The sequence below is a fragment of the Gymnoscopelus braueri genome (genome assembly GCF_963280865.1).
Source record: "Gymnoscopelus braueri genome assembly, chromosome: 21".
In the NCBI taxonomy this organism is placed as follows: domain Eukaryota; kingdom Metazoa; phylum Chordata; class Actinopteri; order Myctophiformes; family Myctophidae; genus Gymnoscopelus; species Gymnoscopelus braueri.
The window spans coordinates 24,345,866-24,363,617 of record NC_137623.1 but is presented as its reverse complement, the minus strand read 5'-3'; the positions used below and the strand labels follow the sequence as shown (position 1 = coordinate 24,363,617).

General features: G+C 41.0%; 1 protein-coding gene across 3 annotated transcripts in view; it reads left to right on the top strand.

Moving 5' to 3' along the window:
• The first annotated feature begins 5,027 nt into the window (after positions 1 to 5,027).
• ctdspla (CTD (carboxy-terminal domain, RNA polymerase II, polypeptide A) small phosphatase-like a) overlaps positions 5,028 to 17,752 on the top strand; it is a 45,620-nt gene continuing 32,895 nt past the window's right edge. For all 3 annotated transcript variants that reach the window (XM_080417208.1, XM_080417207.1, XM_080417206.1), the window contains exon 1: positions 5,028 to 5,452. In XM_080417208.1, the coding sequence (XP_080273334.1) occupies positions 5,377 to 5,452 (76 nt within the window). In that variant the 5' untranslated portion in view covers positions 5,028 to 5,376. The remainder of the gene's footprint in view (positions 5,453 to 17,752) is intronic.

The following is a 17,752-nucleotide window of genomic DNA, read 5'->3' as shown; positions in this document are numbered from 1 at the left end:
ACTTTCATTATTCTATTGATCTTTGACTTCCCCCCCTGTAGTTACAAACAGGGATTCTGTAGTTGTGTTGCTTCTGCAGAGCTCTGGCAGATATTTTCAACTCAGTTTGAGAAAAGAGACTCTAGGAAAGAAAATTGTAGGTCTTACTAAGCTGCAATTCCAAGTATCCAGAACACACACAATGCAGCATAGTATTGTATATCCTGTAGAATCACGAGCCAGCCTCTATTCACTGTTATATCCTGTAATCTGCAAGGATTATGATTATTATGATTATTATTAGTATGATCATTATTATGGCCAGAATGCTCCAATGCAACTAGTCACAACTCCTTGCAACAAAACAGTTAAGGCCAGTTCACACCGATGCAACTCCTTGCAACTGCCATTGTTGCAAGTAGTTGCAAGGTGTTGCATTGGTGTGGACTGGCCTTTAGACTGGCCTACTCGGGAACAATGTAATGTCGGGAACGATGCAAATTGTGAATGCATGCCCAAGCCAGTTAAATGCAATATTTGTTGGACCTGGTGGACCCATTGACAGGGTACCTGTCTGTCTGTCTGTCTGTCTGTCTGTCTGTCTGTCTGTCTGTCTGTCTGTCTGTCTGTCCCTTTTATGCCCATGTATGGAGATGTTTGTATCTGTCTGTCTGCCTGTGTCCCTTTTATGATGTCATCAGTAGGCTATATGGCCATATATTACTTATGATAATTATAAGTAATTATGTAATTATGCCATATATGCCTATATATGGGCTTAATTGGTCGGATCGGCAGTTCTGGACTACTGGATCTCCACTGGATGCCTATATCGTATCGGATCAGCGGTTCTGGATACTATCCAACCGACTTCATGCTGGGCACCACACTCCCTCTGGTCCTCTGCAACATGCACGCCTGCCGAGTTTGAATAGGATTATTATTATTATATTTTATTTTACCAGATGCCTTTTGTAACTATTGGGTGCCATTCCTCATGTAACTTCAGCTTTTAAGGGCCTAATGAGTAGAATTCACATTAGAGTAGACATCCATCCACTGATCAACTGAATGATATTACCGGTAGTCTGTAACTGTCACCCATGCCAGTGTTTAGAAAGTAGAAGAACTCAATTACTTGCCGATAGCCCCAGAGAGGATTATGAGATTACAATTCCTCACTCAACTACACCCACATTCATAAATCATCCACCAGTGACATAACCAAACTATTTCTAAGACAGTAAGAATGACGAGTGTGTCATCAACTTAATATCAAAACCACATTTGATTTAATTATTAATCAGAACAGATATGACTCATTGTGCAAAGACGATTTGCTCAAGTGTTGCCCACACCCACACCCACACACAATACTCAGCTAGTCAGTCAAACCTTGGCTCTGTTTGCGCTACTACAGTTCTCACTCATCAGGTAGAGTGTTTCCTGCTCCTCCACACTCTTATTAACAACAGGGTGATTTCCAGAGCACTTCCCGGTGCCCTGCAGCTGTCATCTTTCTAAGAATGATTATTTGTGTGCCCAGAGAGCTATAAAAAAATAGCACCACCACAGCTAATTATTTCCACTGAATGTTATTTTTGCATCTGCTGGGTCTTACAGGGACACTTCTTCGCAGCAATCTTTCAAATACACCCTATTGTTTTCAGACAGAAGAGCAATCGGAGAGAGGGAGAGAGTGATAACGAGAGGGAGAACCATTTTAATTAATGTTTGCATGACAAACATGAACAGAAATGGTCTTAATAGCTTCTCAAACAAAAAGACTCAACTGCTATAAGCTATAAGAAATGATGCCATCAGGTCATTTTCAACTAACATCAATCTAAAGGGTAATGATTGATACTGACTCCAATTAGGCAAGGTTCTTTGAACAAATCTATTCAGAGTCCAACCTAGTGGATGTGACTTAATGTGACAGGCTGAAAAATCCAATGAAAAGTGTTTCACTTCGGAAGCAGGCCTAAGCATTCTTCATTGTTCTCTCATTAATCTTTATTGAATCAGGGAGAATTGGTCATATTTAGCACACACAAACGTCCTAGTTTTGGTGCAGCTTTTTATGCACCATTGTCACTTCCCACCTGTTTCAAATAGCATGGGTATCTTCACTTGATTATGTTCTGGGTCCAGCACCATGTTTAAAGAAACTGTGGGGATGTGCATATCCTACTCCTTTTATCATCTGTACAGTAATACTACCTTTTAGTGGTATTAACATAAGATAGCAGAGTTTCTCTTGTGGGTTTTCCCTATGCAACACCTTGGTTTTACTAGGCCTCTATTATTCCATTTTAATTTGAGGAATGATTTACCTTATCCCTGTTTTTGCCTCTGTAATATAATCAGGTTGCGGTCACGGATCACACAGTGCTACTGTGTGGTCAGATTGATTTCAACGGGTCAGTCTCGTGACATTGTAACCTGAGACTGATAGTCCAGCAGTGATGGACAGAGTTTGTGAAGTGGTTCAGAAACACTAGAGGTGTATTGTGGTGTCGACTGTACATTGCCCTTATTACAAGCATCAAGACACAGACACGACCCACATTGAAAGAACACTGTTGATTAAAGCCTGCAACTTGAAGATGCCCACACATGACACACTGGCCATCATCAATAGATTATGGTTCACATGTATGGCTCTTGTATGAGATCCTGCAAATGGAATGGATACAAGAGTTGTTCCAATATCGATACCAGTATTGGAAAAGCTGCCGATACTGCCTAAAATGCTGGTATCTGCGAGTATGCCAGTCTATGCCATTCCGATAACATGTAATTTATCACATGATGAGATTTCATTTACAGTAATATTTTGAATTGATGTTGCACTACTGTTTTATATTCTTACTGTAACATTTACATTATTATTTTACTAACGTGGAGCTGCACTTTAACTAGCCTACTATTTTTCCAATTTGGTTCCATTTGTACACTCTTTAGAGTGACTTGTAAGGGTCCATTTGGAGCCCCCTGAAGGAACCCTGAGGGTCACTGGACCCCATTTTGAGAACCACTGTCCTAGATTTCTTTTTAATTACTCACTGGTATCGTCCGATACGCAAGTTATCGGAATTGGTGTCAGGAAGGATTATTATTTTTTCGGTACATCTCTAGTATATGCACATAAGCCTATATGTCCCTTGGAGGAGGAATCCCCTTTGGCTGAGAAGTAGATGTTTGGTTTCATGCAGGAGACCTGGGTGTGAGTGCAGGTGGTTATAGGCTACGCTTAGGCAACACATGCATTACGCAAGAGTAAAATTCCATCCTCTCTTTCCATCCTCTTTTAAAAAAACATTTAAAAAAGAAAAAAAAAATCCCCTTGGCAGCAATAAGACCAGGGTCTTATTGCTGCCAAGGGGTGTCCGCCCGGAGTGTCCGCCCGGAGACTGGGAGGTCGGGGTTCAATCTACGGCCAAGTCATAACAAAAACTATAAAACTGGTACCCAATGCCTCCCTGCTTGGCACTACAGTATCTAGCATATATCAAGGGGTGGCTTGGGGATAAGTTGCTGTGACATAGACTAGCGTCATCATGTCCAGGGGGTGTACTTGTGGGCAAGGCAAGGCAAGGACGTTTTATTTGTATAGCACATTTCAACAACAAGGCAATTCAACGTGCTTTACACAGAACATCAAGAAAGGAAACACAATTATATTATACATCAAGCTGCCTTGTGCTACAGAAATAGGCTCCTGACCTATGGGGCCATGGCTTGGGAACCCTATGGAAACAGTTGGTGCGTCTAATAATTAGCCAATATTATAATTTGTGCATGTTTTAATTGCCTTGTTGTTGTCTTGTTTACATGTCACACAAATGCATCCCTGATTTTGTTTTATTTTTAGCCTATTGTAAAGCACTTTGTAACATTGTTAAGAAAGGTGCTATTATTATAGAGGCCTAAATGAAGTTTATTAATAAAACTGACAATTGCTACTAATACATAGTATGTATGTCTTTAAATATCTTGATGAATTGAATACACAGGACCACAATGGAAACAAGCCCTTAGGACTTTCTGTTATCCTTTTAGCATTATTGTAGGCAATAATTGTACCTCTGTAGAATTTTGCAAACTGTAAAAAAAAAGTATTCAGTCAATCAATCAAACAAACAAACAACAAAAGTGCCAAACCAAAGTCCAGAACTCCAGGGTTAGGAATGTTATGTTTGAGTTTGTTTTTCTTTGCTTTCAGCTAATATTAGAGGCATTGCACATCATCTGACTGGAGAATAATATGTTGCAGGCTACAGAGGAGGATGCAGGGTGGTCTGCAAGCCATCTCTAATGGACATGTAAACAAAAGTCCCCATATGACACAGCTACATTGTAACGTGGACTGAACCCAGCTCAGTGATGGAAAAAGTACTCAATTGTTTTACTTAAGTAAAAGTATTAATACCACAATGTAGTAATACTCTGTTAGAAGTAAAAGTCCTGTTTTAAAAATGCACTTGAGTGAAAGTATCAAAATATACTTTATATATATATATATATATATATATACTAGTATATACTAGTACCAAAAGTAAAAGTACTCTTTTATACGCAGAATGTCCCATTTAACAACTATTCAAAATGTATAGAAATCTTTTGAAAATTGTAGATCTACAACAAGCTCACAATGCGTCGTGCGACTTGTTGCGAGCTTGTAGATCTGCTATTTTCAAATAGCCAAAGTTTAAATAGGCCTGAAGTGATTAATGTATGTTTTGTAATAATAATAAAAAATTGGCAAAGTAAAGTAACTAAAGTTTTCAAATAAATGTAGTGGAGTAAAAGTATAACATACATATCTGCCTCTCAGATGTAGTGGAGTAGAAGTAAAAGTACAGAAAATTGGAAACAGTAAAGTAAAAAAACACCTCAAAAGTGTTACTTATAATAAATATAGAGTACTTGATTACATGTACTTCGTTACTTTACACCACTGCCCAGGGCTTACAGTAGCAGGGGGGGGGGCGGGGGCTCCTCTCTCTCTCCTCCGCTGCCTGCAACAACAACCAACAGCAGGCAGCAGGAGACACGGTTTCAAGCGCAGCAGCAGCAGCAGGATTGACTCTCTTGAATTTGATTTTCTTCCAAGATATCACCATACCTACCCCGGGACTGTCGTCTCAAATGGTGGACACTGTATCTGCAGCTCGCCGACGACTGTTTTCGTTTCGATCAAGCGAGTAGTAATGTCGTATAAAATGGGATTTTAATGCTGCAATACAGTGGACGGTCGGTCGGTCGGTCGGTCTATATTATAGCAGCCTAGTGTTGTAGTAGAGTCAGGGGACTGACTGTAATGGGTGATGTTTGGCAGGAATAAAGCTGTGTTGTAGCCCGAAGGATCAGCCCCCAAAACATCTCGTTTCCATGGACAACACGTCCATCATAACACAGGTTGCTAATCCAAAAGAGGAGGAAAGTATCTCGTCAAGTCAAGATAAAGGTAAGGGGGCATGAATAAGAAAGAAATGTTATGTAAATATTCCACGTACAGCGGGTTTTTTTAATGTGCCTTTTTGACATCATCAATAATGCCAATGTTGATTTCGACATGCTTCAGTGGAACGGGTTTGAAGGGGAACCCCTTTTTCTGTAAAGAGGCAGTTTACATTGATTGCATGATGCCTATCTGATCAGCAGCCTTTCGGTGGTTTGTTGCAGCCAGGTCTGCAGGAACTGATAGAAAGACACTGACTGTATCGACGGAAAACCTCCATTGTTCAGAACGGCAGAGCGATCAGACCCCAGTACTGTCACTATCCGTATCTTGATCGGACTATCAAGTATAGCCTCTATAAATAACTGTGTCGAGGATCATTCCAGAAGGTCATTTTTTAAATTTTAAATATGCATGATATATAGGCTACTGTAAAACACCAGCCTAATCAGCCCCAATATGAAACATTAAAGGTGACTTCAAACAAACAAGTGACATATTTATCCCGTGCCATGGAACGTGGATGTATTTACTACAGGGGGCGGGTACCTAGTACATTTCCCCCTTGGTCCTGGCGACTTAATGCATGCATCACAGATTATGTATTAAAAAAAATGCTCCTCGGAGCACAGGTCTCCGCCAGGTCAGGTAGGTTATTGTGGGCCAGCAATGTTCGGAATTCACCAATCAGGATGGAATATGAAAAATCTAGATCCATCTTGATCACTTGACTATATATAGATAATGTGTACCGATTTGCAATATGTTTGGACAACATTTGTAGGAATAATATAAAAACAAAGTTTTGCAAACATTGGCCTCCTGGTGGCGCTATAATAGGGCAAAGTTAAAAGGCTGGCATTTGTTCTTCAACGTAGTGTGAATGTGCCTGCAAAGTTTCACCGCAATCAGATACTGCGCTCATGATTTGCGTAATTTTGTTCAAAACAGGCCATTCCTGCAAACTTTAAATGTCAATCTTAGCCAATCAGGATGGAATATGTGGAAAATAAAACAGATCCGTCTTAATCACATGACTATAGAGATCATGTGTACCGATTTGCGTAAAATTTGGATAAAATCTGAAGGAGTAATATAAAAAAGATTGTTTTATATAAGTCGGCCTCCTGGTGGCACATAAAAGGAAGATGTAATAAATGAAGGGCAAAGGTTTTTCCTTGGCCTCTAGGGAGTGTGCATACAAAGTTTTACACAGATCAGGTTATTGGTAAATCGGCCTGTTATAGCGCCACCATGAGGCTGATTTTAAAATGCATGCAAAATTTCACGGAAATCGCCCGCTGTTTTCATGATTTGAGGCGTTTTGTTCAAAACTGAGCACTCCTGCAAACTTTGTAAGCCAATCTAAGCCAATCAGGATGGAATATGAAAAATCTGAAAGACCTGTTTCGTTTAATGACTATAGAGATACTGTGTACCGATTTGCGTGATGTTTGGACAAAATCTGTAGGAGTTCTGTCAAAAATTTTGTTTTGCAAAAAGCCGCCTCCTGGTGGCGCTATAATAGGCCCATGTGAAACATTTGGGGCAGAGGTTCTGCTCTGGCATCCTAGGAGTGTGTGCACAGTTTTGCTGCGATCAAGCCAACGGTGCCGGAGATTAGCTGTTCACAGACGGAGCTGTTCACAGACGGACGGACGGACAGGGTGCAAAACATCTCGGCCATGCCTTTCGGCCTGGCGGAGACAATTAAGATTGTAAACAAAAAGCACTCTAGGCTACATGCTGACATTGACCTACAAAGCTACTCTGTGTCCTAAAAGCGTTTGGATATGGAAGGAATATCCATATATCTAAAATAAAATGCCATGTTCAGATAGGCACGTTCATCAATCTATACATTTTGTTTTTCAGTATGCATTGCGTCTACTCTGTCCACAGGCTACACACAATTTTGCTTGGCCTGTGTGTGTGTGTGACTGTGTGTGTGACTGTGTGTGTGACTATGTGTGTGTGAGATAGATCCCAGGACAAAGCAACATGGAAGCAGTCAGTGATAGTTTTAAGGTTTGCTGTAAGCTGAATGTAATATCAACATCATTAACGAAGTGCTTACCCAACACCTGTGATTTATTTATAGGCTACATACATATGGAAATATCTGAAGCCCAGTCCAGTATACGCAACTAGTTGCATAACTGTGGACTGTGCTTTGAAGGAGTAGTTCACCCAAAAACACACCCCATGAAGTCTTGAATTCTTGGAGATTCTTTTGTCTTTGTCGCATTCCTAAGCCAATAATTTGATGACCGGCACTCAAAGAGTGTAGGAGACTCAAAGAGCCTACTGAGTCTCCTATTGACCGATGACCCGGTCATCAAATTATTGGCTTAGGAATGTGACCAAAACCAAAAAAACCCAAAAAAAGAATTCAAGGCTTCATGGGGTGTGTAATTGATAGAAAATAAGCATTTTTTTTGCTTGAACTACTCCTTTAAGAGTTTTCTTGCTTACAGTAGCTGAATATAAACACGCTTTCTCTCTATGTTGTTTTGTTTTGTGCATGTGACATTCACAAAGGCTTGCTGGTTCACTGTGGTGATGACCAACCAAAAAAAAATATCCCCCCTTGCGGCGGGCAGAAGCTTGTTTGGATTAAAGTTTGAGAATTGCCAATAGTCCAGGGCAGACCAGCATATGACACTTTGTACTCTCATATCCTATGTCCTGTTTCATTTTATTTACACTTTAAAGTTTGAGAATTGCCAATAGTCCAGGGCAGACCAGCATATGACACTTTGTACTCTCATATCCTATGTCCTGTTTCATTTTATTTACACTTTAATTTCAGCCCACGTGATATTGTGAACTGTGAAGTTCCCAATGTACACAAAGTATTATTGCTGTGTCTAGCGCATGGGGTACACACATAAAATCTATCTCATCCACTAGAGCAGTGGTTCCCAAACCTTTTAGATCAAGACCCAAAAGAGAAATTATATGTGTGCCCGGGACCCAAACGAGTGAAAACAGCAGATCTACAAGCTCACAACACGTCACTTTGCGCCACGTTGAGAGCTTGTAGATCTGCTATTTTTCACTACTTCTTAAACGTGTTTTTTTTTGTTTGTTTTTATGGAAATGATTAGATTTTCTGCTTTTACTGCTTAAGTACTTTTGAAAACTGAATACTTAAAACACTTATGTTTTATTGATTTTTCATTTTGACAGAGGGCAAAACATTACAACCATTGTCCAGAGGACAAATAAGGGCAAACAGAGATCCGTCGCTATCCTCTCAATCACCCAAGGAGCTTAAAACACAATAAACCTTCACAACAGAGAAACAGAAGACCATAACATTAACAAACAACTACAAAACAAAAAACTAAATCAAAGCTCTCGAACAATACTCTCAAACTAATTCAAAACAACACTATACAGACGTCCGCAGTGCTGATACCAGCCGGCAGGAAAGCAAAAACACAGACTCACTCCAAGCTGACCTCAGTGGCCAATATATCACTTTGCTCAACATAATTCCAAATGAATGAAAATGAAACGTTTTTTATATCTTTTGAAAGAAAAGGGGATATTTTCCCGCGACCCATAAAAATTGTTCCACAACCCAAACATGGGTCCCGACCCAGAGTTTGGGAAACGGGGCACTAGAGAGCTTGCCAGATTGCCCAGCAGGAGGGTGGGGTTCTGGGATTCAGGGCCAGGACCTTTCCACAGCACACAACACCTCCCACTGAGCCACCAGGGTGCCTGTAGGCCCTAAGGACCAGAGATATTGGTACATTTTCAGTGGTGGAAGAAGTACTCAGATATTTTACATAAGCAAAATATTACTTGAGTAAAAGTACAAAAGTATTACTATTGGCATCAAAATATAATTAAAGTACCAAAAGTAAAAGTACTAAAATGTTTGAAAATAGCAAATCTACAAGCTCACAACGCATTGCGATTCGCGACGCGTTGTGAGCTTGTAGATCGGCTATTTTCAAATAGCCTATATGTAGAACATACATTGGTTAATGTAGGTTTTATAATATAATAATTTATATGCAAAGTAACTAGTAACTAAAGTTTTCAAATCATTTTTGTGGAGTAAAAGTACAATATTTGCCTCTGAGATGTAGTGTAGTTAGTAGTAGTACTGAAAACTGGAAATAATCCAGTAAAGTAAAATATCTCAAAATTGTACTTGAGTAAATGTACTTAGTTACTTTACACCACTGCACATTTCACACATGCTCTCTGCTAGAAAAATGTCATTGTATACTGAACCGTTGTTAGTCATCATCAACAGTCCTTGTTTGCATAAATGAGTGCATGTTCCTCTTGACTTATCTTAGACTCGCTAAGTCTGCTTTTTTAATGCTTTTCTGGATACTCAAAGATGCTTAACAAAACAAATAACAACTTAAGTATAGAGATTTATTTGGCTGTATTATAGAGATACAGTATCATTAGCCTCCTCAGTTTCAAGCAGCCCCCCTACCCCGGCAACCACACACCTGATCCAGATGAGCCCCCAATTGTGAATGTACCCACCTGGATTAAAAACCCGGATGTCCTGCAGAAGCAAAACATCCACCACTGATTCGCTGAACTAAAGCAGAACCCCCCCCCCCCCCCCCCCCCACTGGGCAAGGAAAATATTAGGCTTCCGCGCTACTCGTTAGACTAACATGAAGACCGCCCACATTGGACATCACCCATCCATGGAAATGAAAGCCATGATCATGGTCATAGGATCAGTCATGCAGCCCCACAAATCTCTGGTGCATGCTACTCCACCACCTGAGCCTAATCCTTTGACTTGATGTCATTAATTCATAGCCCTCAGGTCATCAAAAACGGATCAATGAAAACAAACCCCTCAGAAGGACCCATCATCTTGTCTTGACTGTGCTGCTGTGGCGAGTCAGGATTAGGGGTGGAACCATTATGGATTTTGATGGTGCGGTTATAAGTGAGAAAAATAATTACGGTTTCACGATTATTACACGTATTGATTCCACAAAACTAGGGATGTCAAAACATTTGTTGTTTTGTTATTGCATTTTCAGTTCTACATTTCTTTGTTATAAACCACGGTTAATAGTCCTATCCATAGTCAATATGTATCATTTATTACCCATACCCTGCTGATTTTAGGATGAAGAATGAATGTCTCTTCAATTTGTACAATATATTGTATATCACATTCGTGGTGTATTGAATTGTGTTTAATAGTTTAGATTTGTTTTAAACTTGATATTGTTGATTGGTTATACTAATTAAAGTCAAGAATTTGCAATGTAACAGTCAGATTAACCCATTAAGACCTGAGACCGATTCTACAAATGCCTTCTAAATCAGTAGTTCTCACACTTTAAAGATTTTTTGCCTATTTTAGCTGAATGTTTGCCTATTATGACATGCCCAGAGTAGTGAGGGACACTAAGGGTTCGTGTACGTAGTTAAGACAAAGAGCTAAACTATGGTTGGTTGTGTGCACATTCTGAACCCAGTTTCCCTGGACTAAGTAAATCTGGATGTGACTGGACTAGAGTCTACGTCGATGACCCTGTGTTGTTTAGCTCAAGGGATAAAAGTCACTCTCAAGAGAGAAAAACAACATCATATCAGCCGCAAATATGCAACATTCTTTTAGGGCTATTGTGGAATTCCGACACTTTTTGCCAGACCCAGGGGGTCGGCCTACATGAGGCTTTGTCGGTCTGTCCCTCTTTTCCTCCCGGTCAACGTTTTTCCTCCCGGTTCAACGTTTTTCCTCCCGGTCTGACCCTCTTTTCCTCCCTGTCCCTCTTTTTGATTGGCCAAGCTTAGCGTGACGTAGTGCTCTGATCTTCAGATTTCAACCACTAGGGGTCTGGCAGTTCTCCGAGGAGCACTTTTTCTTGTCTTAAAAGGCAGGGTCTGTAAAGCACTTAAGACAATGAGTTTGGCTGTTCAGACTGCACTGATGTGGCACCTATCACAGCAGGGGAGCTTCCTGAATGGAACATCTCCCTATTGACGCCAACTCTTGTCAAAGCACAACTTGTGGGACTGCAGCTCTCCGACCCCCTCAGGGTGGACTGAGGCCATACGAACACGCACGCATGCCACACATGCCACGCACACACACACACACACACACACACACACACACACACACACACACACACACACACACACACACACACTAAATATTTCACAGCAGGGTGAAGCTATTTTCAGAGTCCTATCAGTTTCATTCCAAGCAAACAAGTGAGTAATTAATCTGAGATTTTATCTTGGTGCATCATACCCTACTGTAGGTCCTTTCTTTTTTAATACAAACCTATTTGTGCACCTGCCCACTGCACAGGGGAACAGTTGGAAGTTCAGTGTCTTAGGACACTTTGACACTAAGCCAGGAGGAGTAACGGGGATCAAACCTGAAACCTTCCAGTTCCCAAGCGGTGACTCTGCCTTGTGAGCCACTGCCGCACCATAATAACTGGTGCAGAAAAAAAACACAGAGAAGGCGAGCTTTTCTTCCCTCCAAAACCCAAAACTCGCTGTTCATTTTGCAGTCGGTTACTTTTCATGCGCTGAATCTGATGTAATGAAATGTAATAATTCGGGTAAAAAGTACTCAGCAGCCAGTCAGCCCCCAGTCGGGTGCTTCTGCAGATCATCCAGATAATTAACTCCCAAGTCAGACAGGTATCAGTGAATGAGCCATTTACCTTAATCAGATTAATCAGAGCGCAGCTCAGCTCTTGCCAAAGGAGTGAGCTCACAGACAATTTGATCAAATCAGAACCCCCCCATCCATTGTAAGAATTCTTCACAGTTCTTCAATTCAGTCACAGTTCAAGGCTGCAGCAAGACCCCGCAGAGGAGAGCGAATACCGTGTTCTCTTCCTACAGTTATGTCTCATGTCTCTGCTATGAGGCTGAGATAATAAAAAAAAAAACATTTCAAAAGGACAGAAGGGGTAGCAGTATGTGTTTGTGACTGCTAACAGTGGTCCTCGTGAAACTGACAGACTCAGCTTTGAAACGAGACCACGATACCCGCGGGGCCTCATTGGTTAGTCAGGCTTAGAGAACCGTCTCCCCATCCTCCCTACGTGCTCAGAGAGCGGTGTAATTACATTAGCTGAAAAGAGAAGGAAAAAAACAGAGCCAAAACAAATCCTCAATAGGAGAATATTGAGTTTAAATTATACTGTATATCGTCTCTTGTCTTGTGGAAACCTCATATGACCAAAACTGTTACGTTTTAGGATTCAAATTCAAAAACGGCAAAAGTAGCAGATCGACAAGCTCAAAACGCGTCGCTTCGCGCCGCGTTTTCAGCTTGTCGATCTGCTACTTTCGCTGTTTTTGTGTGGCATGCTCAAGTAGGGCATTCATTTACGAAAAAACACACAAGTTAAACAATTTAGATAATAGTTTTCTGTCCGACAGCAACGATACTGTATACCCAGAAAGAAGCCTGAGTGATTTTCATGTGTGTTTGGCTTCTGGGATTGTCCTTGGAACTGGCCGACCTGGATGGAGCCCAGTGCACTACATTAATTTGGTGTTTACGGGTTGTGGACCACACCTGCAGGTGTGTGTGGGCAGCAGAGTAAGCAAAGGGAGTGACTGTGATCCTTGGCTGCCCAAGAGTCCTTGGCAGCACCATGCCTGCTGCCTCCTCTCTTGTGTACAGAAACTTGCTGTACACTACATAGCACACAGAGTACACACTCTCTCCAGGCCAGCTTGATGCATGAAAAAAGCAATAAGAGGCTGAACAGGAGGAGGATTTGCAACACATAATCCTACATGTTATAATCCTGAGATGTTATCTGTGTAGTTTGGGGTATTTACTATCCCCCAGACATCAACTAAGGCCAACACATTTACCCTTCGCCCATAAGATTAATCAGTGTACACACTACAGTAGATGCTATCCCGCGTCCCTTGTGATTCTGATTGGATTGCTATGAGCCTTACGGTATGACCTCCTCCATTGATCATCTGAGTTCACTCCGAAGGAGAGAGAGAGAGAGAGAGAGAGCGGCGGGGCGAGCGAGCGAGTTAGCGAGCGTGAGCAAAGCTGGACTCATTGGTCTGAAGAGCGGGGGCCCTTATTACAGATTTATGAGCCTATTGCAGCCAATGCCGCTCAGAAAAGCTGATTATCTGCACCTCCGTGGCGGCGTTGGATATTTCCCACCAGCACATCTTTATTGCGTTTAGTCCAATCCAATACTATATTTGGCTGTGAGGTGCAGCTCATTGGGAAAGCTTGCAGGGTTTATTCCCAGGCAAGTATTTTAAGATCCTTGACGGAAAAGCTTGTTTTTCTGTATGTTGTATGTAAGTGGGACTTGACTACCATCATTGTAGATGCTATGGGCATGTCATAATAGCCGAACATTCTGTGAAAATATGCGAATATTTGCCGATAGTATGCAAACATTCAGAATGAGCAGATCTACACAACATGTCGCAGCGCGTTGTGAGCTTGCACAAAGTATATTAAGTGGTCAAATGCAAGTTGGGGGGGGCTGTAATTAGTTCAGCTTTTTGTTCTTTTCAGCATCATGCTCAGAGTTCCGCTGCATTAACTCCGTTAATGTTTTTCATGGCTCTAAATAGCTGAAAATGACATTCCTATATTCCTTTTGTACTGTATTCTGTGTAATCTCTAATGGCCCAGGTTCACACTGTAGATAAACAACACCCCTTAGCAAAAAGTGCTCAACAATGAATTTGACTTTGGTTTAAAATGTTTGCGTTCTTTTTTCTCGTGTACAAGTTTATGAGCAGTTCTTCTCCAGTACACTCTTGGGTGTCCATTGTAACCAACAGCCTCTTAAAAAGTTCCCACAGGGAACCCTCGCTACACTAAATATCTTCACCAAAAATATCTGATCTACAAGCTCACATGTAGATCTGCTCTTTTTGCCGAATGATCAACCAATGTTCACGAATTATGACATGCCCAGACTAGGGATGCTAGGGTTGCTGTTGTTACTGTCGTTACTGTTGAAGCCTAAAAATCACGTCACCCTGCCTCCTTGATTATTATTTTTAGTTTTGTGACAGTTGTTCCAATTTTCTGTATGTAGGTGGCTTGATACTACCAGAATAGCTGAAGTTAGCTGTCAACTGAACATGATTTAATATGGTTATTTATGCTAAACTGTTCCTCTGATATTAAATATTGCTTTGGCATAAGAGAAAGAGAGCTGGAGGTGGGTGGTTTGGAGTCGATAAGGCAGTAGTTAATTAGGAGGCAATGTAGATCTGTGGATAGTGATACTGTTATGAGAGAGCGTTATGAGACAATTTGGAGGAGATGCAATTACTCTGCAATTCAAGTGCTTAGTGTTGAGCCAGTTCCATGGTATGCATGTGTGTGGTGTTACATTTGAGTGATGAGTCAGTTTCATGGTATGTATGTGTGTGTGACTGACTTTGTGTTTGACTTTGTGTCTGTGTGTGTGTGTGTGTGTGTGTGTGTGTGTGTGTGTGTGTGTGTGTGTGTGTGTGTGTGTGTGTGTGTGTGTGTGTGTGTGTGTGTTTGTGTGTGCGTGTGTGCGCGTGCATACAGTGTACGTGCGTGTGCGTGCTACTCTTCAGAGACTGTGTGGGTGAGAATGCATGTGTGGCTCCGCATTGAGTATTTCTGGTGTGTCTTTTTGGGTGTTGCATGGCATTGTGGGGAATTTTATTTTTTGCATTTGGCTTGACATAGCTTACTATGTTATGGTTGTTTGACTTGGGACAAACTTTAATTGAAACTCTCCAGGAAACATTAAGAGGTTGTAATAACATTGAGTCAAAGTGGCATTTCTGAGTAAACTCTTGCATTTTCTGCATGGGAAAATCCATCAAAGATGCCAGACTGCACAGATTGAGGTCCCTACACAGGGGTGAATCTTTTAAATCACGGTAATAAAGCAAGGTAAACTTTTCATAAATAAATAATAATGTGAGATACTTGCTCGTCACAACCCCCTTGTGTAAAGACCTTTACTGTCATATTGTAGCGTGCAACGTTTTCTAAAAGAGTTCTGAGTAAAGAAAAGTAGATTGCAAATATCATTTGGTTGTAGTGATTTACTATCTTATAGAACAAGGATTCCCAAACATTTCAGTGCTGCAACCCCCCCATTTCAGTGCTGCAACCCCCCAAAATAATCATATTTGAACTGGGGACCCCCCACCCTGACAAGCACTTGGAATTGTAGGCATTACATTTAGTTTGACTCGGTTCCACAGATAAATATTGTGAAAATATAGCCTAACTACAAGCTCACAACGCCTTGCACTGCTAGGCGTTGTGAGCTACTGTAGATCGGCTATTTTCACAATGTTTTCCTCTTTCTTACATAATATTTGACAATTTGGCCAAGCTGATATTAAAAAGGTCTTAAAGTCATTACACGTGCAGATACCCTAGTTACACTTATACTGTATGTTGGTTTGCTTACTGTTGAGTGAGAAAACGGTGTCAGTTTCACATTAAGCTAATCATCTGGGGACCCCCCCAAAATACTTTAGGGGGACGCCCCTGGGGGTCCCGACCCATAGTTTGGGAATCGCTGTTCTAGAACACCAGACCGGTCGCAGAAAAAAGAACGGCATTCTTCTGTTGCTTTTCTTCTGGCATGCCCTAATCAGCTCCCATCCACACCCAGTATTGTTTAGTTTATTATTATACCACTTCTCTTTCTCTGTATGTCTAGATTATATTGGCAGTCTGTGTACACAATGTACAATCCTGAATGTTACATTTAACCCATTAAGACCTGAGGCGATTCTTTAAAAAAAATGGAAATCCTAACAGTTTTTTGAAAAAATAGAAAATGTATTTTTTCACGATTTTTCTAAAATAGCAGATCTACACGCTATGAGCTTGTAGATCTACTATTTTTGAATAGCCAAAGAAATCTAAAGTGACACAGATGCGTTCCAGGTCGTAATGGATTAACCACTGAACTAGCCCTCCTATCTTATACCTTGTTATGCGATGGTGTTGTGCGAAAATAGTTCTTTTTTTTTACAGTATAAGCAATTTTTACAAGCTAAATGTTTGGACAATGCCCAAAATAGGGACGCAGGTTGAAAGTGGGTAGCTCGTTTTTGTGAAGCCCATTATAAATGGTCCAGCTGCCACACCTCCCAGTGGAACTGGGGGGATTGCTGCCTGGCTGCTGCCACACACATGAAGTCTCAGTCTGGATGCCATGGTTCTCTCTAAGCATATTTCTAACAAGACTGTGGAGAGTGGATGCAGATATAACTTGTGCCAAAAGCTGGGATTTTAATTGAGCATCCATTCAGTCAGGGAAATGAATATTGTCATAATAACAGAACAGATCAAAACAGGTAGTGCGCGTGTGTGCGCGCGTGTGTGAATGAAATTCAAGAGAATGCGTTTTTTTAATAGCATTTTGTGCATCATTTCACCGCTGAGACAGGTAGGCTACGTGGCTTGGGCTCCTCTTGACGAGGGGACGGCCTCCGTGTGTGCTGTGTCCTGTTCCATCTGGCACTTATCCCCCAGTAATTGGCCGTCTAAAAAAAAGGGGAGATTATATTTAGTCCAAAATGATTTCCCTGTGACACTTAACCAGTGTGCTGTATCTGATGCATTAGTTTGGCAACGAGTTTGTCATCTCTGGAGTTGAACGCTGTTTAGCTGTGAATCTCGAGGGACTATAACGAGGAGGACGCACTGGGAGGTTATTTTCCTAGAGTGGCATAGGAAACTAGTAAGTAGCAATACACAGACCAAACACACAAATGTACATACAGTACATCAGTGGTTCTTAACCTTTTCTGGATCAGGGCCCACTTGAACATCTCAAACATGTTCGCGGCCCACCCATCCGACCACTTTGTGGTCAGATGGATGTTTGTGGTCAGCCGTTTGTGTTCCAGCTTGGATCAATGGAACTAACAAACTAAATAGTCCTATTTCTCTGTATCCCAATGAGAACTATAAGAAAAAATACCATGACATCTTTTTTCTTTATTTCTTTTTCATTAACTCATTGAGTGCCATTAACGTGTTTCACATGTTTTAGCGCTATGGTGCAACGTGCCATTAACTCATTCACTGCCTAGAACGACTAAAACGACTTTTGTCCTTTAAGCCTCCACTGCCAAGAACAACTAAAACGACTTTTAATTTTTTCAAATTTTTTTTTTTTCTTATTTATTTATTTAATTTTTAACCTAAAGACCAAGGAGATATGATTTGTTGAAGATCTAGACTCCAATCCACTTCCTTGTTAACTTAAAACTTAAACATTTTGTATCTTGGCTCCTGAGTACTTTTTTTTTCTATGAAAA